Source organism: Phacochoerus africanus, chromosome 11, assembly GCF_016906955.1.
Source record: "Phacochoerus africanus isolate WHEZ1 chromosome 11, ROS_Pafr_v1, whole genome shotgun sequence".
Lineage (NCBI taxonomy): Eukaryota > Metazoa > Chordata > Mammalia > Artiodactyla > Suidae > Phacochoerus > Phacochoerus africanus.
The window spans coordinates 135,506,724-135,529,245 of NC_062554.1; the positions used below are offsets into that span (position 1 = coordinate 135,506,724).

The window sequence follows — 22,522 nt, forward strand, 5'->3', positions numbered from 1 at the left end:
AGGAGCCACTCGGTCCCCCCTAGAGCACGGGGACCTGTATCCAATATCCTGTGATAAACCACAGCGGACAAGGACATGAAAAGGAACGCGTATGTATATGTGGCGGAGTCACTTCGCTGTAGAGCAGAAATCAACACCACGTGGCAAATCAACTTCCATTAAAACAGTAGAAACTGACACAGCATTGGAAATAAACTTTAATTTTTTTTAAAAGAAAGGCCTAGGTTTAAGCACAGCTTAGGAAGAAAGACCAAACTAAAAGATGTTTCACAACTTTGATTTTAAAATATATCTCTGTAACTTAGTGCATTGGAGAATTAAGGGAGCTGTTTCCTGAAGGAACTGTGGTTTCTCACACAGGAAATTAGTTTTGAGCCCTGACTAACCTGTGCAGCTACATATATACTATATATTATGTGTGCACACGCACATGTAAAACGCAGACTATAAAGATGTGTGTGTGCACACACACAAAACAGAATGTAAAAATATATGTAATGTGTGCACACACACACAACAAGAATGTAAAGGTAGATATATATTTGCTTTCACCGATGGCAACAGCGAGACTCAGAAATGACTTCCCTGGCACTCTCAAGACACGCTACAGGAAGCCGAGGTGCTATGTCTTTTCATTAGGCCACTGAGCTGCCGAGCATGGCTGCTACACCATCCGTTTCTGTGATGACTGCAGAGCTTGCAGGAGAGGTCGTGCCAGGCTATAGTGTGAATCACAACAGGTTTTTAAATGTTAATGGATTTCCACTTAAAAAAAAAAATCGCTTATGCCCATATGACAAACCAGCTAAATTTCACATTATCTGTCCTTCAGACCTATTTAAATCCCATAAAATAATTTTGGATTTTCCTATGCTACGTATTCTGACTCTCTAATTCCCTTGACTACTTGGCCAAACTAAAGTACGTTTCACAACTTTGATTTTAAAATATATCTCTGTAACTTAGTGCACTGAAGAATTAAGGGAGCTGATCTATTTCAACCTAAAGAAAGAAAAGGAAGGGGGGGAGGGAAGGGAAGGGGGAGGGGAAGGAGGGGGAGGGGAAGGAGGGGGAGGGGAAGCCTCCCTCAGAGTTAACTCCTTGCTTTTGATCTCAGTTGGACTGAGGGGTCACTCTCACCCACAAGACTCAAGGCTGTGATGTTTTAGCTGAGTCCTGAGGAAGGGTTCATTGATATGATTCTTCCTTAATTTCTGCAAGGAAATTATGGCTATTAAACGCAGGAATTCTAACAATTCTAAGAAAGCATATGAGGACAAAACCAACTGCAAATATTCTATGGGCATAAAAATGTAGTACTGTTTCTCCTTTGAAATGTCCATTTGAATTTTGAAGTGTTTTATGAAACATTCTTTCTGAAGAATCAAAGCAGATTCTTTGGGGTCATTCTTCAAAGACAGTAAAGATCAGTCTGGCAGCATTTTTAAAATTTGATGAAGAACATACCCTTCAGCTTGAATACATCTGGGAGCATATGCCGTTTGCCCTCATCTCGCTGTTAATTTCTGTTTTTAAGGAAAAGAAATTATGATCATGTAAAAGAATTGAAGACATTTAACTGCACTTACCCAAATTGGGCACTAGAGGGCCTCTGAGGTCGCGAAGTTTCTCAATGAAGGAGGTTTCGTGTTTAAATAGAATTTTAACCTTTGAACACAAAGAAATGTTTTCCATTTTTACTTTAAGGTACTGATACCAAATCTATGTATATGGTGTCCTATGTAACATACAAAGTAAAGGAACGAGGAAATGCCTCTGCGTCCCCCACCTAGCCAAGGAAATAGCATTTTATTCAAGTCTTCTAAGCCAGCCGTGTCCTCCTCCCAGCCTCATTTCTGGGGTCTCCCTCCCCCACCCAGAAGGCATCACTGTCAGACTCCGTGCTTCTCCTTTTCTTGCTTTGCTTTATGGTGTTTCTATACGTACTTGAGTCTCTAAACAAAAACGGGGCCTCGTCGCCACAAGATCACCTTGAGCCCAGCGCGGAAGCATCCACACGACGCGATGCCACTGCGTGGGGTCCCGGCCGGAAGCGCATCTGCTCTGCGCCCAGCGGAGAGCACCATCCTCTTCGAGGGCGAAGAGGACTCTCCCTCTGTCTTCTCATCGAAACTTTCAGAAATCGCTTTGATACTGTCCTTAAGATGCTCGTCGTCCGTGTGCTTGCTCACGGCAGGGAGCCCTGCCCAGCGCCCACTCCCGCGCTGGGAGCCGCGCTTCAGACAGTCAAGGCTACTGACTCCTGAGTTCAGGCGGCTCCACTGTGGGAATCACTAGCTTCCCCAAAGCGTAAATGCTTTCAAATTTTTCTCATTCATTGATTTTGTAGTCTGGCCACCAAATTGCCTGACATGCCTGCTGTATTGGTGGTGATAGACGAACAGTTTTAAGAATAACTTTTAAGGATCCCGCGTTGCTGCAGCTGTGCCATAGGTCACAGCAGAGCCTTGCATTCGATTCCTGGCCCCAGAACTTCACGTGCCATGGGTGCTGCGAAGAAGGGAAGGGAGGAAGGAAGGGAGAAATTTTTAATTAAAGTAAGTCTAAAACTGAACCTGATAATTAGAGAAAAAGTGCAGAAACAAAACTCTAAAAATACACCAAACTTTCGCACATAAACATAAAATTTTGGCGCCTTTCCATCAGTCATGTGCCTCTTTCATCTTGCTTGTGTGTATTTATGGAGCTGCGATAACACTACCTAAAGAATTTTCACTACTTTCCCATGATGACGTCATCGTGGGCGCACGAGCTCATCGTCGTTTTCATGTGTGTAGATACACTGTCACTGACTAGTTCGTTTCGGCTCCACGTGTAAATTCTTCCCATTTGTGGCTGTGCTAAATAATGCTCTCAGACATTTTTTAAGTGAGCTTTTTCTGTGATTTGGAATTTCCCGCTTCACGGAGACTCCTTGCAGTGGATAATGGGGTCAAAATACGTAGACACTCTTAAGCAAGTCGCCGAATCCTTCCCTGGCTGTGTGAGGTAAGTGTACAGTGGAACCAGATTTTACGGCCAGTGTGTATCTGCGCCCCTCACGTCAGTGCCGGCATCCAAGCTCACCAGACAGCATCTTTCTTTCTTGTTCATATAAAAACAAGTCCAACATGTTTGTGAGAATAAAATTCCTCTCTCATTTTCTGTCCTGATATTGAGAATGGTACGTCTTCAACTGCTCCCTCAAGCCTGCCTGCTGTCTGCAGTGTGCAGGCGCCTGCGCTTCACGGTGTGTGCCCGCGTGTTGGGCGCGGGTGCAGGGTTGATGTATGCCCAGCCGTCTTCCCTGGCACTACGCGGGGCTATTAGGGTCTTCTCTCAAGGCTGCATGGCGTCCCCCTGTGAGCTGCATCGTGGTTTACAGAGGCCAAGCTGTTCCAAACGTTTCCCTGTTGTTAAACACGGAGCAGTAAAAACCTCTGCATGGATCTTTGCCTGGTTATGCACACATTTCTGTAGCGTAAATCCCTAGACGGGGAATTGTCGCATGCATTTTCTCATTAAAAGTAAACTATTTTCTGATTTGGTAGGCATGCCCCGCTATTAAAAGGTATTTGAGGGAAGGAACCCGAGGCCATACTTCAGTTTCCACTGAGGTTCCCAGCATCTCACTTGGGACTAGTTTAGGAACTGGAACCCACAATATCCACTGCATTCAGCGTGGATAAAAACATTTTTTTATTAAAGTGTTTTTGATTTACAATGTTGTGCCAATTTCTGCAGCCCAGCAAAGTGACCCAGTCACACAGATACCTACATTCCCTTCTTATCTTCCAGCATGTTCTCTCCCAGGAGATTGGACGTAGTTCCCTGCACTCTACGGCAGGACCTCATTGCTTCTCCATTCTAAATGTCAGTTTGCATCTACCGACCCCACACTCCCGCCCATCCCCCTCCCTCCCCCCTCCCGCTGGCAAGTCTCAGCAGGAGTTCTTGAAGCTTAGGGAGGAGTAGGAATTACATCCCCCCCCCCAAAAAAATGGTGCGGAGTCACTCATCACTTATAATCTGTGTCAAGCAAACAAGATGAACATAAGGATCCCCCCCCCCCGAATCTTGTTTTCTTTCCAAATCTTGTTTTGTTTTGCTTTTTAATTCTTCTCTTAAATACTAGAGTCATATTCTTTGCAAGAGCGTAATGAGCAGGGCTGAAGAGAAATTTGTTTCCTTTTAGTAATGAGTGTGCAGTTCCATGTAGCTTCAAAATGCTTTGCGTTCGGGTGTCCTGAGTGCAAAGCACCCGCCAGCAGAAGGATGTGTAAAGGCAGATCGGGGCACAGGCGGCATCCAGAAGCCTCGGCCTTACCCTTTCCAAGGACATGGAGGGCCGGCCGCTGGTGCTCCACCTGCCTCTCAGCTGGTCCCGCCTTCCCGCCTCCCCCTTGTTTTCCCCCCGGGACCCTGGGGCTCCGAGCAGGAGGGGTGCACCCTCTGACCCCACGCCGGTGCTTTCCAGACGCCGTTGGCTGTTGGTCTCCCACATCCACCCAGCCCCTCACCGTGCTGTCTTCCACTGAACTGCAGGCTCTTATTTCAGGACCTCACGGGGTTTCGTGTTCCCTCTGCTTTACCTCAGTCATTTCAGGGGTGATGCATCTTCGAATAAGGAGGAACTGTCCAGAGTGGACCCCTGGGCAGGACCGAGCTGAGCTGGAAGTGGGCCACCCTGCCTGTTCCCGCGGGCGCTGCACTTTTAAAGGGCTCTCACCGCAGCCCAGGTTGAAGACAGGCTATGAATAGCAGTTCCTTCGACCCGCCAACACTTCTGCCTTTTCAGAGAACTTTCACATCTGCTCTCTCATTTGCTTTTCAAAGTAGGGTGATGAGGCCAGAGGTGCGGGAAGGGGTGCTCGCCCCACTTTGCAGATGAGGAGGCCAAGGCAGAGGAGATGGTGCCCCAGATGCCTCATTTCAGGAGGGTTAGGAGAGCCGCCTGCCAGGCCTCTGGGCGGAGCCTCCAGCCACTGAGCGCTTCCTGAGCCTCAGCCCTGCTCCGGAGGTCAGCTGCTGGGTCATTTCTATGTCCCCTTCCAGGTGGAAGCTGCGAGGCTTCTAGGAAAGGGGCAGAAAAAACATCCACTAGAGGATAAGGAGTAAAACTCATTTCTGAACCGATCGGGGGCCACAGCATCTTATTGCATTCAGAGAAACACAGCCCAGGACCAAACCGGTTCTGGTCTGACTGGGATTTCTCACTGAACGACAAGCACGTCAGTCCAAGCTCCACAGCCCTCTTCCATTTTCCCCTCTGCTGCCCCCCACCCTCAGCCTTCCCTGTGCACCCCCTTCGCTCAAGGTTCCCTGAAGCCTGGATCCTCCCATTTTTCCCCAGGCCTGCCTCCCCTCCCCCCACATCTGCACGGGTAACCTCCCCCCCCCCCCCCCCCCCCCCCGCCAGGAAGCTGCAGATGTCCCCAATGTGGGCGGAGGTGGCTCAGAAAGCTCTGACTCTGTGCTCCCAGGGTCACAGGGCTGGTGGGGGCAGCCTGGAGGCAAACACCAGCTGCTGGGACCCTGAGCCCACACCCCTCTCTATAGCCCTCCCATCCCCCCCCACCCCCCACCCCCACTGCCGCTCTTAGAGGCATCCAAGGTCTTTTGCCCGCTTGGGTTGGCTGAGCATTTAAAACACGTGCTCCTCTCAGGAGCCAGGCCCGGCTGACTTCGGCTGGATCTGCACCTCCCACAGAATAGCTCTCGATAACTGAGCGTCCAAGTGGCTAGAACCCGTGCCACAGCCGCACCTGGAATAAGGACAATCTGCTCCACGCCAGCACAGCTCTCCTGGCTCGGCCGGGAGCCTGGGCGTCAGGCCTTCTGGGTTGGGTCGATTCTGCCACCTGCCAGCTCCGTTGTCTCTGGGCACCCGACTTAGACTTTTTGCCTCTGTGCCCTCATCTCTAAAATGGGCGTGATCCCAGGTCCTGTGACACAGGGTGCTGTGAGAGTAAATAAGTGGTCTCACGTAAGGTCCTCGGGGTGCCTGGGCGGCAGTGGGCGCTCCAGGAGGATGACCAGGGTTGTGGTTCAGAGACCACGGTGTGCAGAATGGGGTTCTAATCCACCTCCGCGAGGCCCGCATCCCGCATGTAACTTGGCTTTGCTCCGTTGCCTCTCTTTTGTGTGATCACACACCGTCTGGGCTCCCTTTTTCTGACTGGTTTACACTCTTCCTTGTAGTTCGCAAGTTATTTCATGTCTATTTTGTTGTGCTCTGGTGAGCAGAGCCCACGTGGTTGTACAGAGGCAGGAATTGATTCATGTTACCCACCAGTGGGCCAACTCTAGACTTATTTGGGGACGTGGGTACCAAAGAAGGAGTTCAAAAGACCAGCAGCTGTGGAGCAAAGATGAAAATGAAGACTTCTCTTATTTTCAGGCGGTGCCCACTTCTCCTGGCTTTCCTTAGAGGAGGCCTGGGTTTGAACCCACCCCTGAGCTGGAAGTTCTCCCCGCGCCCATCCGCTTCAGTGTCTTTAATACTTTTGTGTCTTCCGTCTGAAAAACCGTGTCACCTATCAGCCACGCGTCTGCAGAGTGCCTCCCAGAGACCATTCTCTTCTGGATTGAAGGTCAACATGTTGCACTGAAGGGGAAAAACGTCCCCTTGCACTGTCCTTGCAAACGGGTTAAAAGGAATAGGTCGTAGAAGCGACGTGGGTGAGGACTTTCGTTTTCACACACTTGGCAGTTTATTATGCAACTGAATTCGCTTCTCAAACCCAAGCAGCCTGTCTTTGATTCGGTCTGCTGTTATTTTTAGCTATGAAGTCATAGGATACTCTTCCAGTGTGATGGACGATGCGTGGGACATCAGTGACCTGCACGCCACGAGCCACCTGTCGCCGTCGCATGGTGTTCTGTATCAAGCCCTTCTCCTGATTGACAAATCACTCCCTCCCATCTTTGGCTTCTTAACTGCTCTGATGGGAGGCTGTGACTTCAGAGGCATTTTCATGCTGCAGGTGTCCGGGGCCGGTGGAAAAAACCTCTCACACAGAGGAGGGGATTTCCTCTGTAACATGCATGGAAGCTTGAATGTTTGGGGGAGGGACATATGCATGAATGACTTTGCCCCATTTTTTTAAACCTCTCTCACATACAGCCGCAATTCTTCAAGAAAATTCCGAGAAATCCTAAAGGGCACTGCCTAGAATTTGGCAGCGGTGGTTCACTCACCCAGGTACCTCCAACAAACCTGAAACAGAGACTTCTGAACTTGGCTGCATGCTAGAATTACCTGGAGAGATTTAAAAAAACCCCAATTCCCGGGTCACACCCCTTACCAATTCAATCTGACTATCTGGGGGGTGGGAGTCAGGCATCAGTACCTTTTAAAAATCCCCGGGAGTTTTCCCAGCAACGTTTGGAATCCACTGTCTTAATGTCTCTCCAGCATCCTGCGCTGGATAAACTGCGCCCTTCACCTACCAGGCTCCTGTTTTGCACATTTCTTATTTCTTTAAAAATCTTATATTTCAATGAGAATTAGGTGAGTACCTACCAAGTGCTAAAGACTTGCCAGCTGCCTTCACCTTCGTTGACAGCCTCCAACCCCCAGCACCCTGGGAGGTAGCCTGGCTGAGCCGGCCCGGGGCCACGTGGGCTCGGAAGGGAGGCCTGGCCCTGATTCCCCTCGTCTCACAAGCTCCATGACCTTGCACGGCTCATTCTGCTGCTGCCCTCGGTGGGATTTCTCTTCGCCTCGTCTGCCCCAGTGTCCCCTGTTTTATCGCCCTTGAGCTGGGCAGTGGTTCTTCCAGACACAGGGGACATTGACCAGTGCAGGGCCTGTCTGGTACGTCATGTCCACCCAGCATCGTGATGCCAGCACCTGGTCCATGCATGGAAGGGTACAGAAAGGACCTTGAGCCCGTGTCCTTGAGCTTGGTCTTATCACCCCTTCTAGCCGACGCCGCAAGAGGCTTCATCACTGTCCAGGTCTGAGAGCCGCCGAGTGGAGTCACGGGCCCAGATTTGAGCCAGACCCTGAGCGCAGGTTTGTTGCTTGCTCTCAGCTGTCTGCCTGCCACCTGCCACGGCAGGGCAGCCTCCTGAAACTTCAGAGTGAAAATTCCTCCTGGGGTCAGGGGTGCCTGGAGGTGTCCTTGACTTTACTGGATGTGTGGGAAGGACGGGACAAAACCAGGAGACCCACAGAGGGCACACCCCCGCCCCCCGCCCCGGCCTTCTGCAGAGGCTTGGTGGTTGCTGCTCCTGCTGTCGTGTCAGCATGAGGGCCCAGGCCAAGGGCTGTCACGCTCCCAGAAAGGGGCCAGGGATGCAGGCGCTAGCCACCCAGGATGCAGACAAGGCAAGCTGAGCGGGCCTTCTCCCTGCCCCGATGGCAGTGCATCGCTCTGTCCCCAGAGCAGGCCCGGCGGCAAGCGGGACCCTCAGGGCTGAGCTCCAGAGGCGGCGTGTTATCTGGGGGAGCCCCGTGGTTTGCAGGGAGTGGGTTCCTGCTCTTCGAAATACAGTTCCAACCTCACAGGCTCCCTTGCTCCTGAGGGTGAGGCTGCCTGTCTTAAACAGCCCTCGGGCTGGGCCCGTGCAGGGCCCGGCCCCTCCTTTCCCTCAGGAGATAATCTAGGGAAAGGGTGTGAATGCCGTAAAAATGGTAACAAGAGCGGTGACTCTTCGCCTGCTCTGGGCGACCTAAGGAAACATTTGTTTTTGCACGATTGCCTTTGCCTTTATAGAGACGGATTTTCGATGCACTCTGGGGACCCTGCCACACATCCTGTGTTCTCCTCCTCTCTCTCCCCCGGGGGGGAAAGGACCTGGGAGGCAGAGGAGTCGGGGGCCTTGAGCTAAACGCTGCCCTTCCGGAGATGATGCGAAGTCCGTACATTAGTGGGGCGAGCAGGACACGCTTGAACATCCCAGCTGTATGTCCACCGATGTTGGAGTCCGCGTCTCCCAGCTCTGTGCGGGACCACGTCCGCTCTTTGGTAAAGAAAGCGTGTCTGCCTTCATTACGAAACAGCTCAACGGCGAATCATGTGTGTAAAACACACGCCCATCCAAACAGTAGAAAAACATAGTCTTGCAATAAGTTTCCTCGGTCCTGGAGTAGGACTGTTGCCTGCAGCGCTCTGCAGCCCCGCCAGGCCGGCGTGCTCTCCTGTCCGCGATGGATTTCCAGGCCTTACTTGGGACAAAACCCTTAGACGGCGTCCTTCTCGACGTCTTCCTATTTGGGCGCTGGAGGCCGTGACTCTTGCAGAAATTGCTATTGTCATTTCCTGTCTCCCCCTCTTTGCTGTCTCTCCTTTAGCTCTGCCAATATTCCAGGATACACCGGAAAGGTTCATTTCACGGCCACCCATCCAGCAAATTCTAATATTCCATCTACAACCCCCTCGCCAGATTCGGAAGTGCACCGGTAAGTTATGAGTCCCCGTGTACCCAGCTATGGGGGAGGGGCACCCCAATTGTGATCCTGCCATTAAAGAACAATTAAGGGCCCATTGTTTAAAACATTGGGTGTCAGGTCTGAAAAGACGGAAGAGTGCATTTTCGCCCTCTTGTTGCTGAAAGGAGCACATCGAGATACTTAAAGCGTCTTAGGGGAACAGTGTCTCTGCCTCTGGGACCCAGCTCTGCACACGTATCCCCCTTCGGCGTTGTCAGCCAAACACGCGTGGAACGTGCTGTGTGAGGCGCGTATTTACTCCCTTTGAATAACCACCTCCACCTCATTCTTCATAAAAGACAAGTTTCTGTGGAAAGCCACCTGTATTTTTAAACACCATTTTGCAAGTTGAGAACAGGAGGGATTCGATGGGGGGTTGTCTCCCGCTCCGAGCTTGGAAGCTGCCAGAGAAGAGGCGGGTCAGTGCGTGTCATATGTCATATTTGAAAGTGTTTGAGGGGAGTCTGCCCTTGCGAATAAGATGACACAGTTCAGAAAATGCAAATGCGTCTTAGCCGGGGCCAGAGGCCCTGTGTGATAAATAAGCTCTCCCATGTCAGAAGAGGGAGGGAGGCAGCCCCCTCCCCCGACCACCAAAGGGTGACTTTTCTCCTTTTCGGTGGAAAATCCATCCTTTTATCCAACCCTCAGGGGCACCCACCCTGGGCCAGGCCCTGTTCAAGGCACTGAGCACACAGGATGAGCAGGACAGATCCTGGCTCTGGGGACCTTACTTTCTGGTGTGTAAGACGGCCGAGGCCAAGAGGCACACAGGTAACTGAAAAAATGATGGAGGGAGGCCGAGTGCACAGGTAACTGCAGAAGCAGTGATGCTGGAGAGGCGTGTGCTGTGCAGAAGGCAGGACAGGTGCTGTGCTCAAGGGGGCCCTGGGGGGGCCCGGGGACTCTGCAGCCAGGTTGGGCTAGGGGGTGGTGACCGTCAGGCAGTGACCAGACGTGACCTCCTGCCCGATGGGCTTCCTGAGGGCCCCGAAGGGCGGGGCCGTGGAGGGCCTCTTGGATCCCGGCCCTCGGCTCATCCAGCTCTCCCCTCTCCTTCGCTGGTCACTTCATGGGTTCTTTCCTTGAGTCAACAAATGTTCACGGTGTTCCAGGAATTCCTGCTGTTTCTGAGATGCCCTCTGCGCAGGGCGTGCCCTGGACACTGCCGAGCACCAGCCTCTGATGCGCCCCTTGCTGCTCTGGGGGATGAGGCCCCTCCTGCTGAAAGCCTGTCCTATCCCCGAAGTGGCCACATGCACATGTCTTTGTGCCCACAGCCCTGCCCTCGGGGGACTCACCCTCTCCCAGGAGCGGCCACACTGCCCCAGGGCCCCATCTCTCCCCTCTCAATCAGAATCTTTTCCCACCACTGCTTCCACTGCCTTTCCTCAGAAAGACATGCTCTCACTTTTCTAAAAGGTCCATCCTCCCTGGAGCTCTGGCTCCCCTTCAGCCTGGGTTCCTCCCTGGGCCTCTCCCTTGTTCCTTCCCTTTCTAAGCATCCTTGAGCAGCAGACGGCCACCCACTCCCCCCGCAGCCCCCAGCCCTCTCCCTCCTCCAGCTCTTGTGTCCAATGGAAGCTGACCCCCCAAGGCGGGAACTGCACACTTGAGGTGGGTTTTGTGGTTGGTGGGCTGCAGAGGGGGCTTGGGGTTGAGCGGCTTAGGCCTTGAACGTCCACGCCGAGGGGTGGAGGGCCACGAGGTCCCCGAGACACATGTTGAGCAAGTTGTGCAGGACACCAGCCGGGCCTAGGATGGGTGTTGTGAGGAGGTGTGGGCAAGCAGGCAGAGGGACTGAGGGGCCACATTCAAGAGGAGGAGGTGGGGGCGAGGGGCGCCGTGGGTCTCGGGATCCGCGGGTGAGGCCGGCTCCTCTCCACTCCAGCTGGCACGCCCAGTGTTTCCTGTGCCTGCCTCACCCCAGAAGGCAACCTTCACAGAAGCTGGAGTTGTCACCTCCGCCACCTTGTTCCACAACATAAAAAATGGTTACTTCGTGACAATCGCAGCATAAAAACAGGCCCCTTTTGATTCAGTTGCCATGTACTTTGTGACTTCTGCCGCACGGGAGCATCGCAGTGTGTGTGTATGTGTGTGTTTTGAAAAACAGCAGATTTGCAGCAGAAGTGCTACAGGCTGCATGCTGCTATCAACGAGAGGTCGCCTGATGCGTCCTGAGGCTGGGACGGACACCTCCGGGCACAGGTGGGGTTCGGAAGGCGTCATTTGCTTTGCATTCTACTTTTTCACGTTTTTTTTTTCTTTCTTTTAATTCTCACAAGAAATTTGTCAAGGCCTGCTTTCTTTTTCTTTCTTTTTTGCTTTTTAGGGCTGCACCCGCAGCATGTGGAGGTTCCCAGGCTAGTGGTCGAATTGGAGCTGCAGCCTCCAGCCTCCACCGCAGCCACAGCAGCGGGGGATCCGAGCCGCATCTGTGACCTACACCACAGCTCATGGCAAGGCCAGATCCTTGACTCACTGAGTGAGGCCACAGATCGAACTGGCATCTTCATGGATGCTAGTTGAGTTTCTTTCCGTTGTGCCACAATGGGAACTCCAGGGCTTTGTTTCCACCGGGGAATGAGCAGACTAAGACTTGTGGAGGCAGAGCGCATCTAGAGCTCAGTTCCCCCACCTGCAGGGTGGAGCCAGCTCTGGGCCCCACACCGCCCCTCCCACCCCCACCTTCCTCTCCCCCACCAGCCCCACCCACGTGGTCCGTGCCCTCCCACCTTCCTGTCTCAGGGAACTCTGACCTTTGCCTGCCCCAGGTTGACTTCCCCGACCCCCCTAAGTCCTCGCTGTCATAGATTCTGGGTGACCATCCTTCCTCAACCCAGAAAGGTGACCCTTCCTCCGTCAGGCCCAGAGCCCACCCCTGCAGAACTCTTGGTTGTTCAGCTGCTTCTCTGCATATCCTCATCTGCTTTGGGCTGTATTTTCTGTACTCCTGGCGTCTACGGTTATTCTAGGCACAAAGTAGATTTTCAGTCAGCTAAACTGTTTGCACTTCTGTGCATAGAAGACAATTAATGAACTGAGGGCAAAAAAATGAAATAAAGGAAGCAACACACACAAGGACCGACCACCCCCAGTCTCTGTCCTGGGCTTCTGCTCTCTCGCCCCCATCTGTGTACACCCTTAATTGGAGAGTGTATGGAGTTGTGTATTTTTATTTTATTTTATGTGTCTTTTTTTCCTCCGTTCTTTTATAGCGTCTTATGGAAAGAAATGGCAGTTGACATCTTCCGTCACCAGGGGCCGCTGTCTCAAATGGTCACGACTGTGAAGCCCCACAACCCTTTCGAGAAGAAGGAAAAGGAAACTGTAGGCTCCTGAAAAGGACCTGCCCTCTGACGAGGCCTGAGCCTTGGGGCGGCAGTGTGCACCCTGCGATGGGAAATAAAAGAAGTAAGGTGAAAGCCTGTGCCCAGCGTGTGTGTGTGTGTGTGTGTGTGTGTGTGTGTGTAGAAGGTGGACAAGGTTTGGTGCCCCCCAGCCTCAGTCATTCAGCTGGCACTGCCCTGCAATGCCACCATGCCATGGTGGCAGCCTGCGGTTTCTGGAAGCCACCAGTGGCAGTGGTTTTATTTTAGAAGGTTCCTCTTTAGAGCTGGAATGCCAGGCTCCCTAGAGGTTTCACGTCACTGTAGGGATTGTAACAGAAGAGCCTAGATCACAGAGTCTGTGATCACAGATTAGCCATCAAAGCCCCTGTGTCGTGGATGAGAAAAGAGAGCGGCGTTCTTCTTTTCACCCAGGGCGTGTCGCGTGGGGACGGCCTCTGTGATCAAGAGGACAAGAGCCTTCCTTCGCTGGCACCATGGCTTCTCTTTCAGAGAGACAGGCATGCGCCAGGCTCCATGAGGATCAGAGGCCACACATGTCCCCTGCAGTGTCCGCCTGTGGCCTGTCCGGGGCCTTGACCGCGGGGCGCCCAGCTCCAGCATCACTCAGGCGTGTGTGGGTCCCTCCAGCCTCCCGCGTGGGGTTGTCTTCGTACATGGAGCTGTGGATCGGAGCTTTCATTAACCTCGGCTCATGTGACCCTGCGACCCCACGGCAGGCATTTTATGAATCCTCTGCTGTTCCGTGAAAAGGCAGAGAGACGTGGAGAAGTGAACCGGGACCTAAGGTCACACAGCTCGTACTCAGCCAAGTTAGAACCGGAACCCAGGCTTCCGCACTTTAGCCACTCATTTCTCCGCGGATGGAATAAGCTTCTCCGAGTTATTTACACACAAAAAATCGAATAACCAGAATGCCTTCTCCTTCTCTCAGGAGCTTCGGAATAAGATCAGGATCCCACAGAACTCCAAGCACACGGCCAAGTCCTTGGGGCGGTTTGGCCCGGCTTTTCCCCCTGGAAGAGAGAATCGGTGCTGTTCCCTGAGCACCGTCTGTTGCCTGGGTGGACACCCCCGCGGCTTGGACGGCAGCTCCGGGCCTTCTTGGGGCTGCCTTCCTACCTGGACACGGACACGCAGCCGCCCTCCAGCCAGCCTGCGGGGCCGATTCGCCCTCCTAGAAAAGAAATGGCCTCCACTGAACCTGATCTTGTGGTCTGATTGTTTCTAGAAAGAGCTACTCTGTCAAAAAAAAAATCAGGCCAAAACAAGAATCTTCACCTCCGGACGATTCTCACCCAAAGCCAGATGGCAAGGATGCGCCCTGACCAGGTGGCAGAGGAACGCGCGTAGAGGAACGTGTTTTTGTGGTGAACATTCCTGGAGGCCGCTTTGTCAGGCGGCATCGCTGCTCAAAATCCAGGCACCCCTTTGTCCTTCTGGGCCTTTCTACCACAGGGCGCCTGCAGTCCCGGAGCCTGACGCCCTGCAGCCTGTGATAAAGGTTTCCATGCTCCACGGTGCAGGTCAGCGGGCATCTGTCAGAGCACTGGGCACCTCCAAAGCTGCTTCTAGAAGGAGGTGGGCCTTGTCCACAGCGTCCCTGGACCACGTCCAGGAGAAGAGAGACGGCAGCCATCTTCACCCCAAGACTTCTCAGCTGCCACGGTACAACGCCCATCCTGCTCACCCATCCAGAATCCAAGGCTGGCACAGCGATACCGCTGTCCCTGGCCCTCCCCTCGGAGGGGAAGGTGGGGTTTCCATGGTCAGCAGCTCAGGTGAGAACCATCAGGGTCCAGGAAGGTGGCTTCAGGGACTTGCCTGTGCTCGTCAGGTTCTGACTCCTATAGCCCTGGATGGTCCTGGTGCGCCGGGGCCGACACACCCGCCCCTCTTTAGACGAGCCCTTGCCCTCCGCCCACCTCCTCCCCAAGGCTCCGGCTTCCCTGCAGTGCTACCCTCTCAGCGCTTCTGTAGCCTCAGCGGCCGAACCAACACAGCAAAGCTCGCGGGTTTGTACAACGTTGGTGGAAGGCAGTGTCGGAAATGATTAAAGAGTTCACCTGGAAGAGAAAATGCGCGCTAATAAGCTCATCCCAGCAAACAAGGATTTACAATGTGATGATATAAAAATGCACGTACAACACTGAACAACATGACCCCGCCGGGAGAGAGGAAGAGAAAAATCTAGAAATGGACGGATAGAGCAATCATTTTAAACTCCAGCATCCAGGAGAGATTTTTCTCCGTAGATGATATGGGGACAACTATTTGGAGACAAAAGGGAAGGGCAGATCTGAGTGTGAGCCGTAAAACCCGAGACAGCTCTTCCTGGAATAGCGCTTTGCCGGGTAAAAGGCACAGCCTCAGAGGTGACCTCGAACTTCCGGAGACTTGGTTTATATCATGCGGGTAGGGGAAATTTTCCAAAGAAGCCACTAAAGCCAGAAATCATGGGGGGTAAAAAAAAAAAAAAAAAAAAAACCTGCTTCTTACATGAAAACATACCACCAACATTTTTAAAAGATTTTTAAAAAGCTGAAGTAGCATTAATTTAAAAATGCCACCAAAGCTTTTTTAGACAAATCTGTTGGGAAAATATCAGACAATAGATTCTGACGTTATACCAATAGAAATAAGACAAAGGGTATTAACAGATATATTCCAAAACTAAGACATACAAATGGCGAATAAATAAAATCTTTACATCCCAGGAGTATTCGAGGCATAACTGTATTTTTTTTTTTTTTTCTTTTCACCCACGGTCCACGGTCATGGGAAGGGATCTGTGTGTTTAACTTCCAACCTCAGGTCGTGACATTGGAAACTTCTCTCCAGAGGGTATTTGGCAAAGATGTTTCAAGAGCTTTTCCAGATTCGCCATTTCACTTTTAGGCCTTTGTCCCTGGTCCTTTCCCCCGTGAGGAAAGACATTTTTTTACAAAGAAGTTGAGGGTTCAGTATTTCATCACTGAGAGAAATTCAAAAAAACTGAAGGCCCAGTGAGAGAAACTTTAATAAACTGTCCATGAATATACTGAAATATATGCCTTAAAAGATGAGGGAACCCTTTATGTGGGAGTTTCCCCGTGGTTCAGCAGGTTAAGGATCCAGCATTTGTCACTGCTGCTGTGGCTCAGGTTTGATCCCTAGCCCAGGATCTTACATGTGCCACAGATGCAGTCCCCCCACCCCCGCCAAAAAAAAAAAGACAATGGAACACTCTATGTATTTATTATCATGGAAAGATATATGTGCAACTGTTGGTAAGTGCAAAAAAGCAGAATTTACAACAGTATGTATTTAATTATCCCATTTTAACTTTATACATGAATATACGCATTGAATAACGTGGGGAAATATTTTTTAAAGTTAATAGTTTTAATTCTAGGTTTTATACTCTTACTACAGTAGACACGTATCTCCTTAAAGCTGGAAAACTTGAAAATTTATAAAAAGGCAATCTGTTTAAAACTCTTCCAAAACCCTTATAAAATAAACTACCCTCAAAATTTCTTGTAAAACTTGAGAGCCAGGAAAACCTTTACCCTTTTGAAGAACCAGTACCTGAGTCTCAGAATTATATAAGACATCTGCCTCAATCTTTTCTAAAATTTGATGATTCATAATATAGACAGGGTGAAATTATAATTACCCTAAGTGGAAAATACTAAAATGGGAAGTGCTTCCATTTCCCCATGCCTGCCAGGAAGCTCAAGCCATATTAAGTAAAGAGATGAGTTAAGAGACCCTGACAGACACTGGACAGGCCTCTGGAGTCATTCTGGAGATGCCTCAGCCCTCAGGGACACTGAGAGGATCCAGATGACATTAAAAGTTTGATGCTTCCCTATTAGTGTTTCGCACACAGGACAGAGCACCGGCTGAAGAAGGAAAACGCTGAGCCAGGCGAGGTGGTAAAAGGCAAAAGGCAGCCCCGCTGCCTTTGTCCAGGGCCGCCTCTGGCCCCGATGGTCCCGCTGGAAGCCGGCCGGCTGCAGGAGCGGGACAGAGGACCAGCCGTGGGATGACCAGTGGCCAGGGCTGTTTTCTGATAAACGAGAATATTCTACAGTGAACCCATCCATCCCGCTTAGCCTAGGCTAAGACTGAATGATCTTCATCTCCGGGAATCGAAGAGCCTTGCTTTGTGATCTGTCAACCGCTAAGATATAAAAGGCGAAGAAGAACGTGTGAAATAACAACAATTAACTAAAGAGCAGGCGCGTTTCTCTGCCAAACACCTTTTCAGAATTGACTTTGAAAATACCTGCTTTGAAGATGGTGTTTTCTCATCACCGTCCTCATGTAAAGCCAGGAAGGAAGGGGGCATTGTGCCTGCAGGCATGGGTCCTTTTTCTTTCTTTTTCTTTTTAAACATTTTAAAAATTGTATTAACTTGTTTCTTTTTACAGCTGCCCCTGCAGCACATGGAAGTTCCTGGGTTAGGCGTTGAATCGGAGCTACCGCTGCAGGCCTACGCCACAGCCACAGCAACACTGGATCCGAGCTGCCTCTGTAGCCTACACCACAGTTACGGCAATGCAAGATCCTTAACCCACTGCGAGGCCAGGGATCGAACCCACAGCCTCACGGACACTGTATCTTAACCCACTGAGCCACCAAGGGAACTCCAGTGGCGGACGTTCATCTTTCAGCAAATATCCGGAGAATGAACACAAGAGAGATGCCTTTTGTTCAGGGACTGCAGGTCCTCGCTCAGCAAGCGCAGGCACAGTGGAGAACGTGGTGGGGCCTTTGTGCTAAAGAGGCTGCAGTCTATGGTGAGGCGCTCACCTCGGCGAAGTACACAGATCACATCCCGAGTGCTGCAAACGGAGCAGTTTTTCTTCAAAACCTGCTGCCTGTATTTTTTGGCCATGCCTGCCACATGTGGAAGTTCCTGGGCCAGGGACCCAGTGCCCACCGCGGCGGTGACCCAAGCCACTACAGGCATAACACCAGCTCCTTTACCACTAGGCCACCAGGGAACTCCTGCATTTTTAAAAGTAAAAATATTTCCTAGTGTAGTACAGGCGCACTTGTACCCATATACACGGAAGTACTTAAGGGATACTTCAGTGTAAGAAATCATGCATCTCTGCTGTAAGAGACCTTGGGGTACCCCAAGTAATGCTCTTCCTGAAAAGGGAAATAAATTACACTGGCTTTAGGGAGGGGGCAGCGACTGCTAATTCTGCTAAGGGTACTGGGCATCCAGTAGGTGCCCAATAATTTCTCTGTAAACGTTCATGAAAAGGCAGTATCTGGGTGCCCCGGTTCTCAGTGTTTTGCCTTGACTTTGAGTCCCAGTAAATCTTTGTGTGTTCTCTCCAGATGGTTCACGCACACCGTGCTGTGGTTTTGTTTGATGCACTTCGATTTCCTCATTATGGTTGGTTTTGAAGAGCCTCCCAGTGGCTGTCATCACAGCAGTCCCCATCGCAGCCTCTGCAGACGTGGGTTCCTCACACCCTGGTGGAAAGTGACCTGAAAGGTCACTCCCGCCCTGCGCGGCGTACCTGCTGCTGACAGGTGCACAGGAAGAGGGCTGGTTTCCTGTGTGCCACCCCCGCAGGGCAGTCACCCAGAGTGGGTTTCCAGGGCAAACCCCACTGCTTCAACCTCGGAAACTGTACATGAAAACAGCTCTACGTCTTCGCATTCCCACTTTGGAAATAAAGCGCTAACGTATCATAGAAATCTGTATGTTTCCAGTGCTGGCTGACCACGTCTATGTGTCTTCTGTAGGCAGGGCCAGGAGACACAAGACAGGGCAGACGTGGCAGTGTGCCCCGGGCTGGGCGAGGGTGGTGTTGAGGAGGAGGGCGCGGGATCCCCAGGGTTGCTGGGTGCTCGGTCGGGAGAGCCCTGGGGATCGGTGCAGAGGATGGGGTGGGTGGGGACTGCCCAGGGCCAGGTGCGGGGCTGTGGGCATCCGGGCAGGTCTGGCAGAGCAGAGTAGGGGAGACGCCCAGTCATAGGGTCTCAGTGGGGAGACGGAACACTGACCTCGTGGAGCGATATCTGTGGATCAGAGATGTCAAACGCATATGCCCGCAGGCTGCGTGAATGTCCCTAGCATTTAATGGGTGGGGGTCACTCTCTCTGTTCCCAACCAGTCACCTAAGAAGCCCAATGCAACAAGTCTCCCCCCAAGAGGGTCGCTGAAAGTCACAGCGTTTTAAACAAGATGGGTCCTTACTGAGATGTCCACAAAGCCGAAGCAGACCCTAGGTCAACAGAGAAGCTAGGCCAAGACCCCACTGTGGACGCTTCAGGAGACACTGTAGCCCTCAGGTCCCCTCTGGCCCTGTGACTTGGTCCCACGTACAGGGCTCCACGGCCCCTCAGCCGAGCTCTGCTGCCAGTGTGACCACCGCCTGGACCCACCCGGGAGGAGGCCATGCCAAATCAATCCAGGACTCAGGGCAGGTTCGGTCCTAGGAGGGCTGGCAGCCGCGGCCGACCTTGACACAGACGGAGGCTCACTCGGACCAGAGCCGGCGAGGTGCTCGGGGCTGTGGCTGTGCCCTGGCCCATAGATGCTGGGCACTCTGACCCACGGCTTTCCCACCTATTCTGCCATCCAGGTACTGCCTAAAAGTGTAAGACTTCACAAACTCAAGTCAATTACCTAAAATATACCACGGAGCTGGTGTGTAAAGTGCTACGGCACATCAGAAGATGGGTCTGAAGCCTTGGAATCTATCATCTCTCTCTCTCTCTCTCTCTCTCTCTCTCTCTCTCTATCTCTATCTCTCTCTCTCTCCCTCTCTCTATTATCTACTGTATTTCTATATATCCGTCTGTCTATTTATCTCTCTTTTAAAATACTGGAATCTATCATCTATCATCTCTATCTCTCTATCTCTGTATCATCTGTCTATAAGCTTCATTCTATTTGAACTTTACAAGAACCCTCTACCCCCCTGAGTTTCTCTTTCCTTTGGGAGAAGAGTTCTCTCTCCTAATTTGTTTATCAAACTAAGGTCAGTAATATGCACTTTAGGTTATTGGTTCTTGGTTTTGCTATTTAAAAGACTGTGTCTCAACTGCCATCTCATAAAGGTCACAGAAATCTTAATATACTTCTAAAACAAGAGGACCAAAAGGCTCGGCTTTCAAGAGAAGTTAAAATGTGGTGATGCAAATTGCATAAAATCAGTGGCCTGTGTCTCTCTAAGAATTATTTAATGTTGAACTTACCAGTTAAAAAATCAAAGGATCTCTCTGGGGTCAGCAGTGAAATACACACGGGGTTTGCAAAGAGCTCTTCTGAGAAGAGCAGGAGGACAGGAGAGGAAGGTCCACACGCCCTGGAGGGACCTGGTGCAGGGCACTGGGGGACAGAGCAAACTGGCTTCCTGAAGAGGCATGTGTGTGTGTGTCTGTGTGTGTGTGTCTCTGTGTGTGTCTCTGTGTCTCTGAGCTCCCTGAAGGAGTCACAGCTGCCCTCCCAGGGTGGCTGGACCGCATGCCCTCATGCTGGGGGCTCCCCATGGCTCGGGCTAGAGACCACCGTACCGTGGAGGTGACAGCGCCTAATATTTCTCCAAAGCGCAGGAACCTTCACAAAAGCTTTCTGCTTAAAAGGTGAGGTTAGCCAAGGCGGGGGAGTGATGTTGTTTACGTCAGCTGTGGTTTGATCACAGTTCCTTCGAGTTCTTTATGGGTCGTCCTTTGGGGCGCCTAGGGCAGGCGGGGGGGGGGGGTCCAAAAGGAAGAGCCCTTCTTAGGAAAAATCTTCATTCCTCTTAAATCCCGGGGACTGCACCTCTCCTTTCTCGAAGCCCACAGACAGGTAACCCTTTCTTTCCATCGGAGGCTCACATCTGCCCGAGGAGAACGCGGTGGATTCTGAAGCGGGGGCTGGGAGGGGTGGGAGCACGGGGGCTTGGGCGGGGGCCTGAGCTGAGACGCCCCTCGGCGTTTGGAGGGACCCAGACTTCCCGCTCTGCTCCCCCCCGGGCCTGGCCTCCGAACGTGAGCACAGGCCTCCGTTTACCCAAGGTCCGAGTTTTCTCCTTATTCTTCATGCTTATTGCTCCAGCCTTCTAAACCCACGTGGTGATCCCATGACGACAATGCCCCATCGCCTTGGGGGGGGGCGGCGGTGCACCCCACGAGGGCCTCCCCCGCAGCTGGCTCCCCCGGCCCAGGTCGGAGTCAGTCCTGCCCCGGCGCCACCGGCAGGGGACCAGCTGCGGCACCTTCTTTGACCCATGGCAGGGAGCTTAAGTCTTCAACCCCCAGATTTTCACGGGGAAAAGCTGGGTTGTTGAGGCGCTCAGAGTAGAAAACCCACGTGAGTAACAGGTGCCTTAGAGACATTAACTGTAAGAGTTATTGCTACTAAAGATAATATTCCTTTGAAGCAGACTCTGGCTTCCTCTCTTGGCTCAGACAGAGGGGTCACATAAAAATCGGCCCTCCCTCACGGCTGACCGTGGCCTTCAGCCCCCACTGTCCCGCCGAGCCTGTGGACCATGACCCACCCCACACGGAAGCCAGGGGCTGGCAGTCGTCCTCCACCTGCTTTGGATCCCATTTCTTTTCTCCTTTGGCAGCTGGTGCTCGCAGCGGATGCTCGCAGATGAGCCCTCACTTCTGTGGCCGCTCACATCGCCTTCCTCAGGTTTCGAATGGAGCGTAGCAGCTCTCTCGTGGTCATGGAAAGGTCTGTTTTACGAGTTTTCCTCTTCTGCTCCTCGACGTCTGGAACTGCGTTTTACTTGTCTAGGTATCCAGCAGGTCCTATGCCTCACCAGGCACGTATTAGGTCCTTAAAAATGCCTGTGTCACAGGGAATGGATGGATGGGTGTGTGGACAGGTGACGCTTCGCCCACGACTCTGAGCAGTGCCCTTCGAGAAGAGGAATTTGAGCACGTGACTCGTAAAACGAAAAACCAGGAATCCCTATACTTTATCTTCTCTCTTCCTTTCCACGCTCACTTACCTTCCTTTGGCCCCCCGTGTGTCCTCCCTCAGACCACTTTCCTTCTTCTTGGTGCTCAGGCCAACGTCCCTTCTAGTCTTGTCTTCTGATTCCCATTGGCCAGGGCACAAGGAGCATCTAATCTCTGCCGTGCGCTGAAAAGAGGTATCATTTCTCCCTCCCCAGGGAGCTGGTGTGTGTGTACCTCTGCACACTTGCTACTGGGAGAACATCTGGGAGACAGAGCACTTTAAGTGCTTCTATTTTAGATCAAGAATCTTGATTAACAAACCATATATCGCTAAGGGTGAAATTATATGGTACAAATTATACACATGTTGGAGCCTCAGAGAAAAAAAAACTTTCAGGTGAGGGAACTTGAGAATGCCCTCGTAAGATGGGGGAATGGAGTTGAAACTTGAATGAAAATAGAAAAGGGTCTTGAAAGTTAACTTTTAAAGAATTTTTTAATCCAGTACTATTTCACTATTTTGGACCCAATTATCAGGATTCTTAAGTAAGTTTATCACGTGTTCTCCGAATGGGTCCAGGGGAGAAGTGATTGACAGGACAGAAGGACGACTGAATCCACAGTGGAGACCTCGCCGCCTAAGGAAGGAGGGAGGAGCACACAGGTGAAGGGAGAAAAGAAGTGAAACGCTTTCAGCACCCACGTTTCAGGTCAAAGTGACATTTTATTTCTTCGCCCCCACTGCCAAACAGGGTAGGGATTATTTCTCGCATGTTACAGATGAGGAACTGAATTCAGGCAGGTGCCCAAGGCTACA

The 22,522-nt window shown here is 51.7% G+C and overlaps 1 protein-coding gene and 1 long non-coding RNA gene across 3 annotated transcripts in view; one reads left to right on the forward strand and one right to left on the reverse strand.

Annotated features, from left to right (window-relative positions):
* SPATA48 (spermatogenesis associated 48) overlaps positions 1 to 12,908 on the forward strand; it is a 46,429-nt gene extending 33,521 nt beyond the window's left edge. Inside the window, exons 8-9 of the mRNA XM_047753831.1 lie at positions 9,302 to 9,409; positions 12,661 to 12,908. Coding sequence (XP_047609787.1) covers positions 9,302 to 9,409; positions 12,661 to 12,784 — 232 coding nt within the window. The 3' untranslated portion in view covers positions 12,785 to 12,908. The remainder of the gene's footprint in view (positions 1 to 9,301; positions 9,410 to 12,660) is intronic.
* On the reverse strand, positions 127 to 5,074 carry LOC125111761 (uncharacterized). Of its 2 annotated transcripts, none has more exons than XR_007130931.1 (3): positions 4,521 to 5,074; positions 1,948 to 2,511; positions 127 to 1,668 (listed from the first exon to the last, which is right to left on the reverse strand). It is a non-coding gene; the product is annotated as an uncharacterized LOC125111761 (long non-coding RNA). The 2 variants fall into 2 exon arrangements; XR_007130930.1 differs by having other exon boundaries at positions 140 to 719; positions 1,590 to 2,511.
* Positions 12,909 to 22,522: the final 9,614 nt, after the last annotated feature.